The sequence below is a fragment of the Pteropus vampyrus genome, unplaced genomic scaffold (assembly GCF_000151845.1).
Source record: "Pteropus vampyrus isolate Shadow unplaced genomic scaffold, Pvam_2.0 Scaffold4, whole genome shotgun sequence".
Taxonomy (NCBI): Eukaryota; Metazoa; Chordata; class Mammalia; order Chiroptera; family Pteropodidae; genus Pteropus; species Pteropus vampyrus.
Genome location: NW_011888785.1, coordinates 12,170,156 through 12,181,747, shown reverse-complemented (window position 1 = coordinate 12,181,747; position 11,592 = coordinate 12,170,156). Strand labels below are relative to the sequence as shown.

General features: G+C 35.5%; 1 protein-coding gene across 1 annotated transcript in view; it reads right to left on the bottom strand.

Moving 5' to 3' along the window:
• The window catches only part of SEM1 (SEM1, 26S proteasome complex subunit), a 23,310-nt gene extending 12,697 nt beyond the window's left edge, over nucleotides 1-10,613 (bottom strand). Inside the window, exon 1 of the mRNA XM_011363300.2 lies at nucleotides 10,411-10,613. Coding sequence (XP_011361602.1) covers nucleotides 10,411-10,585 — 175 coding nt within the window. The 5' untranslated portion in view covers nucleotides 10,586-10,613. The remainder of the gene's footprint in view (nucleotides 1-10,410) is intronic.
• Nucleotides 10,614-11,592: the final 979 nt, after the last annotated feature.

Sequence of the window (11,592 nt, the reverse complement as noted above, 5' to 3'; positions counted from 1 at the left end):
GCTTTAATTCTTTTAATTTTAAGAGTCAAAAAAACATACTTGTTAATTTGTTTTCTAGGAGTGCCAACCCATAATACTAAAAAGGCTAGAAAAAGTCAAAATAACAAAATAAGGGAGATACTAAAAGTCTTTTTTTTTTAAGAGGTACAGTTTTTAGTTTATTGAGATGAATTCTGAAGATCATTTAGCATAAGGACAAAACATCAATCCCCCCCATTTATAATCATCCCATGCTATTTTAATAAAAGGAAGGGAAAAGGAAGAAGGTAGAAATAAAATCTCAAGAAAAAGAAATGGCTCACAAAGGGGAAAATAACAGTATTGTGAGCAAAATTTTAGGTAGAACGAGACACATAAAAAGATTCATGACACTAGCTCTATATTTCTTTGGCATCATTATACAGTACATCATAATTAAGACACATAATTAAGACAGTTTGTATTTTGTAAAAATACAAAGACAAAACAGCTGGTTAAATTCTTCATTAATCATCACGTAAATTTGAATGCACTCTTTAACCTTAGAGTGAGATGCACTGAAGTCTTTATGCCATACTATTCTTCCAATCACCATAGATGAAGAACCCAAGACAATAATTAACCTTTTGAATTACAACTTATTTTAAGTTATTTAATAAGCATACCACTAAGAAATTTTAGTGTTCACCCCAACAAACCAGAATCTGTATTTTACACAGAAACTTTAAAGATTTTATTACTTAGAAATATACTATATTATGTAAAAAGTTTAAATGATAGAGTATGATAGTCCCAAATATTATTTCCAACACATAAATCCATCATACTGTACATGTTACATGTAAATTACAATATAGGTAAACTCTTAAGTGTACGTGTAACAAACAAGCTATGATTGTTATAATCTCTGGGATTTGGCTGACATCTCTTGCAACACATCTCTGAATTGTGATTTAATTTTCAATTACGACATACACTGATAACCATGCAATTTTATTTAATCATTCATTTTTAAAGCCTTAAACCCAAAAATGGCTTTTTTAAAAGGACAAAATAATAAATTCAAACAAAGATACCTGATTCATGTCTAATGCCTTTCTTCAATATGTGGATGTCTTTACAATGTCTACACTTCATCTTTAAAACTAAATGTATTGTCAGGATTGTGATTAATCGTTTAAATAACCACAGCTGTGTTTACTTCAGTGTGCAAGCCTCCAGATGTGTACTGGTAAAAAAAAAATTACCATATTTTAAGAAGTCAGAATTGGAAATAACCAATAACAGATGCCTAATACATAAGTTTCAAGCAATTCTAAATTACTTAGGGCTTTGCCTCCAAATTTGGCTTTGTTCACATTTGCCAATGAGAATTACAACTGTGACTAGCTTTATATTTCAAAAATCTGACCTATCAAAGATCCCACGTATTTCATCTAAGTATTACCTTGACATTTAAGTGTGAAAAAGGGTTTTCTCTCAAACAAGGACCAAAAACGTTAGTGAGGAACTTCAGAGCAAACGACCAAAAGCAAGTTATAAATGATGTTGCTACCAGACTATTGGTGACCTTGTAGTTATTTGTGACCAGGAGTCTGAAACAAGAGGCTCCAAATAACTTACAAAACCAGTTATAATTTTTCTTACAAGAAAACAAGGGAATTTCAAACACAATTATTTTCATCCATTTAAAAATGTATACATACACATACCTATATATATGTATATATGTATGTATATGAGTGTGTGTGTGTGTTTATCTATATCGATATCGATATAGATATGGCAGAATGGTTCCACTACAAAGTCATGCTGACTTTGGTTCTCTTTGTTTATTAGTGCTTTCTTCATAATTCTAAGAAATTCCCAAAGCCATTACTACGCTCATCTTTCCAAGCCCTCAGGCACTACACGCATCTCAATTCCCTCATTCTGCTCCTCCATACTGCTGAGTCAGGCGTATCAGATGTGAACTCTACCATCCATCATCCATTAAACATGCAGGTGCAAAATCACAACCCCTGATTTCTTCTTATTTCACTACTCCAAATCGAACCAGTTGCCAAAACTCCTCTGTTGTTCTTGCATCAGTCTCCACTTCTCTCCTAATGACAACCTATTTCAGGCCCTTAGTCCTCACCTAAGCTATTTCAACACTTTGCTAATTAGCTTCCTTGACTCCGTCTCTTTCGATCCCTTTCAAATGAATTCTGCTGGGTTAATTTTCCTAAACCACCTCCTACCTATAGGAAACTCACACATATCAAACCAACAACCAACAAAAAAATCCATGTCTCATCTTTATCCTACTTAAGGATAAAGTCCAAACTGGTCATTTGGCTTAAAGCTTTCCATGATTAGGCCCCAAACTACCTGCATTTGTAACCATATTTCACAGCTAAATTATATACACTGATTTTCCACCTCCAAGCATCTATTCTTTTTCCTTTCCTTTGACAATCCCTTTCCTTCATTTCTATCTTTTGAAAGTTCTGTTCAATTGTTGCTGTCTCACATTGTACACAAGTGAAAACAATTTCCACTTTTCGACTGCTGTTGCACTTTATCAGTTGATTATCCTTGCCGTCCCCAACCACCACCAGTAGCAACTGGAAGGAAACCAAATGATATTTTACCCAAAAGCCCAACAGATAAAAACCATCAAAAGCACAGTTGCTCTGGTTTAATTGGGGATGCAAGGGAAGGACTAGGAGCCCCATCTCCCAAGATAAGCATCTGCAAAATACTATAAAGCTTAAGCTTGGTAGGAAAACCACTGATCTATATCTCCCTTAACATTTGTATCACTAAGTTCACACACACACACACACACACACACACACACACTCATATAACCACTCCACCCTTCCCACCCCACAAGGAGTCAAATCTGGCTCAGTGCAGCCTGTAGTTAACTGTGACTTTGAGAAGTTATTTAATTTTACTAAGTATAAACCATCATAAGGCTGCCATGAGGATTAAATGAGACTATGTATCTAAAGCACTTAGTACTGATAAATGGCAGTCAATATCATTCTCTCTCTGCACCACTGAGTGCCAGATTTATAGGAAGCACTCAGGAAATACATATTCAATGAGTAAATCATTTTTATGCGCTAATCACTGCAAGAGAACTTGAGGAGTGAGGGAATTAAGAAGAGCAACATGTTCCAGAATAAAGACAATTCATGCCCCCTTCTACCGAGCATTAAATACACAACAGAACACAAAACTGGAAGGAAAAAAAAAAGATATTTGGTAAATTTTTAGTATCTCAGAAGAAGAGTATAACTATAGTTTTTGAAACTTATTTTCCCCTTGACGTTTTCACAATTCATCACATCTTTCAATGAATGATGTTTAACAACCGAGTAATAATACTATTTAAGTCACAACTGCTTATTGCTTGTTGATTCCATAGAATCAGTGAAACAGCTAATCAAATAATTTTTACTATGTAATATCCTGAGTCATACTTCTCATTTCCCCCTCTCAAGCACCAATATCTTGATTTGTGGGTTTATTCCACTATATTTCTTTATACCTCTTGTATACCTGTATGCATACTTAAACAATGTATGCTATTATTTTATGTTTTCATATTTTATATAAATAACCACACTATCTTTAAAAATACTTTTGGAAAAGGATTTCGGCAATATTTTTTAATTTAAACGTTTTTAATACTAAAAAATATATTATCAAATAACCTACAATTTCAACAGGCTTAATTAGGATAGACCTAGAATTACAAATAGAATTTGTCAAAAATAGTTAGAATTCTAAATAAACTAAATATTAAACATCATCCAGAATCCAAATCCCTAAACAGATTAGGATGTAGAAAAGGAGATTAATGATCACTGAATACCAACTTTACGCCAAACTCTATGCCATGCACTTTACATGTATCACTGTTATGGACTGATTACCTATGTCCCCCAGAACCCAAAATTCTTATGTTGAAGCCCTAACTCCCAATGTGATGTGATGGGAGTTAGGGCTTCAACATAAGAATTTTGGGTTCTTGAAGATGGAGATGGAGATTTTAAAAGGTAATTAAAGTTATATGAGGTCATGAGGGTGGAGTCCTAGAGATGAAATTATTAGGCCATTATAGGAAAAGACGTCAGAGAGCTTGCTCCCTCTCCTCCACCCTGTAAGGATAAAGTGAGAAGACAATAGTCTACGAGCCAGGAAGATGGCCCTCACCAAGAAATAAATCAGCTAATACCTTGATCTTAGACCTCCCAGGCTCCAGAATTGTGAGAAAATAAATTTCTGTCGTATAAGACACGAAGTATATGGTATTTTGTTATGGCATCAGACTAACACAACCATGTAATCTCTACATGACTCTAATTATTATGTATAAATTACATATGAAGAAACTGAGAATTAAGAAGGTAACAGTTCAAGGACAAAAAATAATGGTCAATCTCACTCAGATCAATCCAAATCAAATGATATATTTTTCATCCATCAGTGTGCAATGACTAAAATGTTTCATATGGAATATAATCCAACTTATGAGGAAAAGGTGAACTGTAGATGGGACTATTAATTAACTCCTCACAAAAGAAATTTGAAAATATATGTCAAATTTCAAAATGCACCTGGTCCTAATGAGGTGCCAGAGCCAAAGCAGAGTCACAAGGGCATTCATATGGATGAGTAGCATTGTGTGGTTGGTGTGTCAGAGCGTGGACATGGTGAAGAAATCATCCAATACTGGAGTAAGAACGGAAGAGTTCAGCATGGTACAGAATGTTGAAGCCCAAGAGGGATAAGCAGGATATCTATGGGTAGAGGGAGCAAAAAAGACTGGATAGGGAGGAAGATGACCAAAATAGACAATATATTTACAATAATGGAAGCCAGGTTTCTCACTGTTGAGGAATTACAAACTGAGAAAGAGAAAAAAAAATTAGAAATAAATACCATGGTGTTAAACTGTAATTGGAGATATCTGCGTGAACTCATGATTTTATACCAGCATACATACATATAGGTGTAAAAGTATATATATATATGTATATACACATTAGTATATTTCCTAGTTTCATCCACTGAGATGGTCCCAAAAGCAATTTGCACAATTGGAGCTAAGATCTTGCCTTCTAAATATTATTCTACACTAAAAGGAACATGCCTTGGAGAAATGGCGAATTTCAGAACTGGAGCAGGGAAAGTTTAAGATTAGCCTTGAATACCTTCTTGTGCCAGAATGTTAGAAAATGCACAAAGAATGATGGTAACATGTCAAAAGGTTATAGCAGACAGCTTGAAGGGGCTCCCATTGTTCACATAGAAGACAATTTGGAGATCGAAGTAAATAACAGCAATATATTATAACCCACTGAATGAGAATTCATGAATCTGTACTAATATAAATAACTTGAAAGTTTGATGAATGAAATACTGTATTTACAGCGTTTCAAAGTCCCACCTCACAAAACACCTATTAATTATGAACGAGTAATCTAAAAATGGAAAAGTCTCTCATACAGTATTTTAATAAAGTGATCAAAATGAACATCATCAGTAATAAAACAAATGAGAATCATGTCCCACCTGATAGGATGCAATGAAAACAAAATATCATGACTATGATTTTCCTGCCAAGGTGCTGAACATGAATCTAAGCACAGGGAAACACGAGACAAAGTAACTGGCCTATAATCTTCACAAGTGTCAAAATCACGAAAGTCAAAGACAAACTAATAACTGCTCTAGACTGAAGAAGCCTAAGAGACATGACAACTGAGTGCAGTAACCCATGACTCTAAATCAAGACATTATTGAGACGATCTGAGAAACCTGAAAGAAATTTGTGGATTAGAGATGATAGTAATGTATCAATGTGTTAATTTCCAATTTTGATGTTTGTACTGTGGTTGTCTTTGCAGGAAATATACACATTGAAATATTCTGGAGTGAAGGGCATCAGATTGGCAACTTACTCACTTATGGTTTGGGGCAAAAAGGTTGTACTTTCAATTACTCTGTAAATCTGCAATTATTTCAAAGTAAAAAAATTATATTGAAAAAATTTTAAAATGCATCTTTCAATTTGACCTGGCAAATTCTTCTCTAAAAGTTTATCTTATATAAAAGCAAAAAGCACACATACAAAGATGTACGACTATTCACTGCAGCATATGATTAGCATGAAAGGGTATTCAATAGGCACTTTGCCATTCATTGTATTTATCTTTTTTTCTTAAAAATATTTAGTAACATGAATTCTCCATTTCTTGCTACCACCATGAATTAATTTAAATGTATGATAGTATTTTTTGTCTATTACATTTAATAACTAAAAGTAGCAAAGCCCCTTTTGGTACTAGGTAAAATAATTAGTGTGATATCTGATATAATCAATATTAGCTGTATCTACTTCTACATTTAAGATTCTAAGGAATCCTTCTTTTAATGGGTTAGCCTAGTTAGTATCCAACGTTCAAGTAAATATTTCTCAGTGGCATTTTTCATAGGACAATTCTTCCCTGTACAGGACTGGCCTATAAATAGCAGGCATTTAAAATCCTTGACCTCTACCCACAAAATGCTGGTACTTATTTCACATTCCTACCTGTCAAGTAAATGTGACATCCAAAAATACTCACCTGGTTAAGAATTATAAGATGTCCTACTCTGTTAACCACAGGTGAGAATGCCTCAGTTATTCTAGAATGCTGGCAGCATTGAGAGACCACCAGCCTATTATCTGCCTCAACAGACATGTTCTCATCAAGTGTCTTACCCAGGAATTTCTCAAGGAGGGTGGGGAGGTGGGTGGTATACTGCTTTTGATTTCTTCAAATATAGCAGTTTCACTGGTTAAAGAAAAATTATAGAATACTTAGCATAATAATATTCTCTTGTAAATACTACTGCTTCTGGAGGCAAACTCAGTTTCATTTTAAATATTTAAAAAAAAGCTTTTCCCTCAAAAAAAGAAAAAACTCTCGATTCTGGCACAGGAAAAAGAAACTAAGAGAATCTAAAAGCCCACTTGTTCTTCCCACTTTTACTCTCATCAACTTACCCTTGTCAGAGAAAGGAGATTAATGAAAATATTTTAATACACTTTCAATAGCCGTCGAATATGAAAAATTGTTTGAAGTTTCAAATAAATTAAGAGTATTTCAGTTTTAGACCCCACTCTACTACCACCAACTTAGCTGCATGACTTTGACAAAATCTACCTACTGTAGACTTTAAGTTGCTTTCCAGTTCTAAAATTCTAACCATGCCAAAGCCTCCAAAATTATAATCAATCATTCCCAGAACACTGAATGTTTTCCTAATAAAGCCTATTCTCAATCAGTTTAAATAGTCAAGAAGATGCAGGATGAGTTTCACAAGGATCCTAAACATAATTTTCAACAGTTTCTACTTAACGAGTAGATTACAAACCTACCAACTAGAATTGTGAAGAACCACTAATGTAACACAGATCCAGAGTAAATAATGGGGGGAGGGGGAAGTATTTGTTCCCTTGTACTTTCAGAGAATCACCCCATCTCACAAAACTCACATTTTCTGAAGAGATATTCAGAAAAAAAAAACAATGAGGCCTCCATGAAAATACATTATCTTAGTGTCTTTTATAAAACAGAAATCCCCCTTCCTTAAAACGACTGAACTGGCATCCTACCAAACAAGTTCTTAGCTGGGATGAGATGTAGCAACAACACTCCCAAAAGATGGACAATTCTTTAGTTAAACCAGGGACACATTAATTTCAGTAAAGACTTTCACGTAGCAGGCTCTTAACTGCAAGCTACCCTTGACAGTGGATATCATCCACTTTCTGAAGCACAGACACCCAACAAGACCTTCGAAAGACCTTGCATAGATTGAAAAGATGATTGCAGGCAATTTAAAAGTTATCTATTTGTGATTCTGTCAGTGGCATATTTACCATGAAGACAATCACAAGAACTTCCAAAGAAGGCAAAGAACTTTGAAAGTAACTCAGGGAATTAATAACCAAAAAAAATCTAATACTGAAAGATTCAAAATAGGCCACATTTTAAAAGTAATACTTCTCCAACTTTAATGTGCATACACATCCTTTAGGAGCCTTGGAAAAGTCCAAACTGAGTCAGTAGGTCTAGGCTGAGATGCTGCATTTCTAACAAGCTCCCAGGTAATGCCAAAACTGCTGGTTCATAGATCACACTTTGAATGGCAATGAAAATTAACCATGACTAGGCTAAAAAAAAGTCAGAAATGTACTGTTTCAAAAGACAAATGATTCTCTGATGATATTTTTCCAAGTTTTTTTTTCTTTTAGTTTTGCTATTTACCAGAGCAATTTTTATTAGTAAATATTTATTGGCTTCACCTCATGGGCTAATTTTGTATCCAGCAAAATCTCAATAATTGAAATTAACAACAAAGGAAAACTGTCTGAATTATAAACAAAAGAAAAATACAGAAACCTAAACAAAAGCAATTCAAATGTCATTTCTCATTTTAAATGGAAAGTTTCCTGAATGAAGCAGATTCTACAACTTCGAACCTCCTGAAGACAAATATTCTGTAAGGTGACCAATAAAAGGTGAGTTACTTAATGTAAATAAACCAATCTGCTGGAGAGGCCTCTCTTCACAAAAAATATTCTCTGCTTTACCTTTAAGCTTTAATGAGATTTTTCTATGTTACTATCAACATTTTCAACAAATTTCTGCTCACAACATAAACTTAGTACAAGACCTACATATTCTGCAAAAGCTGTTAAAAGTTGCTGAGAAAAACCATGTGCATCATCAAGGTACACAGTTATCTCTAGATCCTTTTAAGCAATTTTCAACTACTTATTTTACATACAGATTCATTCCTTTCACAAGCCTTTATTAACCACCTACAATGTGCCAGGCACTTTGCTAAATGTTACAGATAAAGCTTGGATTGAGGATTCACTAAAGACTGACCTTTCAGATCTTGGCTTAACCACCTAATGGCAAGTTTTTTAAATCTCTGAGCCTATTTCCTCAGGGTTATGGTGATAATTAGACTATATACTGTAAATAAAGTGCCTAACATTGTACCTTGTATATGATAAACGATGAATACATACATGCTAAACATTTAAAACATGAAATTTCAGTAAGAAGTGGATCCTGCCCTCAATAAGACAGTTTCTATTACATAGATCATTGTTGGAGCATTGTGAATCAAACTTCAAAGTGAGGTAAAGAAAACACATCTGAACAGATAAATCTACCACTAAAACAAAGAACAATCCCCACAATATATAATGGATCCTAGAATTGGAGGGGGAAAAAAAGTGCTTTGGGTTGTTAGTTTATGAGTTTGTGGAGTATGCACACTAATTTCTTCCACTAAAAAAAAAAAAAAAAAAGAATATAACTAACTACAAAGAACAAATGTTCCAGCTGTGCGGTTTGATGCACAATAGAATCATGATGGGTACAACTTAGGACAATTTTAGTGAAGCAGTAATTGCTTAATGTAACAAATCTGTACACCATTAACCACAATTCCCTTTCTACCACCTTTAGAAAAACAATAACAACCTCCTTTTCTTATGAGATATTTACCCTATGTGTAACATTAAGCCAATAAAGTAATTTGGAAACTCTAACTAGCCATACGATCTAACAAATAAATAGAACCAGTACAGCTTAAAAAGTTTAAGAACTGTGGCGTCAAAAGGGCCAAGTGTCCATCATTTCTAGCCAGTTATGTTACACTGGTCAAATTTCAGTTTCTTTATCTGAAAAAAATGGTAATACCGGTACCTACATGATAGATTTGTGAAAATGAATTAGTGCCTCTTGGTAACCATGAAGATAACAAAACATAGACGTTTTAGGGTCTTATAATTACTTAAATTTATGTTAGTTCGAAGTGATCAAAAATTAATGAGCAACAAAACAATAACGTGTATTAAGCACCAACACCTGATCCATCCACCCTACTTAACAAGTTTCATTTGTAAAGTCTTAAAAGTAAGTGGCACTAGCCCAATCAGAAGCAACAATTTAATTCTGGCAGGTTTAAAAGCAAAGGAAGGCTGCTAAACCAAAAAAAAAAAAGAAAAGGAATAGAGGTTATGTAGGCTTGAACGAGGTGACAGGTGACCCAGTTGAAGAGTAAAAGGACCAACCGTCCATGACACCCGAACTAGAGGCCCAGAGTCGCCGTGGCTCCTCCCAATGAGGAAGCAGAAGGCATACAGCCTCACCGGCGAGTCTCACCGTGACACTCCGAACCCCAAGCAGGTCGCACGGAGGGTCGCGCGGGCAGAGCCCCCAGAGCCGGCCGCGGGGGTCCAGGCTTCCCGCGGGCGCCTTCCCGCCGGGCCCTTGCTCCCGCCGCCTCCTCCCCCCCGCAGGCCTGAGTCACGGTCCGCGTGGCCCAGACGCCGGGACCCAGCACAGCCCAGCGGGTTACCTTCCGCAGGGAATTCCTCGAACTCGTCGTCCTCCTCCAGGAGACCCAAGTCTACCGGCTGCTTTTTCTCTGACATCGCGACCCTCTGCACGCCAAACCAATAGAAAAGTTGGAGCCCCCACTCTCCCGCAGCCGCCACCACCGCCGCCGCAGCCTCCGAGACCGGCTCTACCATAGAAACATGGGCGCAGAGCAACGGGAGCAGCGCGAGGAATGCTGGGATACTGGAGGTCCGCCCAGCGCCTCCTGCGGGTTTAGCAATCCAGAGTTAGAAAGGTGGCTTCTTTTGTGCCTCTCTCATCTTACCTAGAGTTTCTGAATTGACAAACTTAAAAAAAGGATACTTTCTGTGACTGGAAAAAAACTCATAATGTGTAGAAAAGTTAAAACCTTTACCTAATTTACTGCTGAGGGATGAGGTGTCCACGAAGATTCATTAAAGGCTTGCTGAATAGCAGGCCCTTAACATAAATTTGCTCCATCCTTAAAATAATTCCCTGAGCGTGGTATTAAATATCTCCATATCACAGAAACTTCAGATTCAGAAATAGCTAAAGGCACTCAGGTAGTGCTAGATAATCCAAATGCAAATTTGTTTGCCTGACTTTAATAGCCAAACTTTTCCATTATTCAGTGTTCTTCCATCTTGTAATTATGGTGAATACTCTATTGTATATGTGTGTGTAATAACTAGTTTACAGGTTATTATAAAATAATACTATGTAAAACGATATATGCAATATTTTATGGTGTTCAAAATGTGTCATTTGAATTTTAAAAATATTAAATATTTTGAATATAGTTGTGAATTATAAAACATGTAATATAGATGAGCACTAGGTAATATAATTATAAATTAATAATTGTAAATTTCGATATATGTGTTTGTTTGTAATTTAAATTCCATTTCTTCTACATTAATTTATACCATGTACGAGGCAAGCACTGTGCTAAAAAATCAAACATATGTATAGACGAGGGCCTTCCCCTCAAGGAGCTCATAGTCTGCTCAGAAACATGTAAATAGGTAAGCCACAATGACACAGTAAGACATTTGAATCTCTGTTTTAAAATAAAATTTGTGAGAAATGAACAGAGAGTGTGAGTATACAAAGAATGGACCAATTAAATAGAGTACAAGTTTGGACCAGAATTTGGGAACCTATAGTTAGTTGTAAGTTT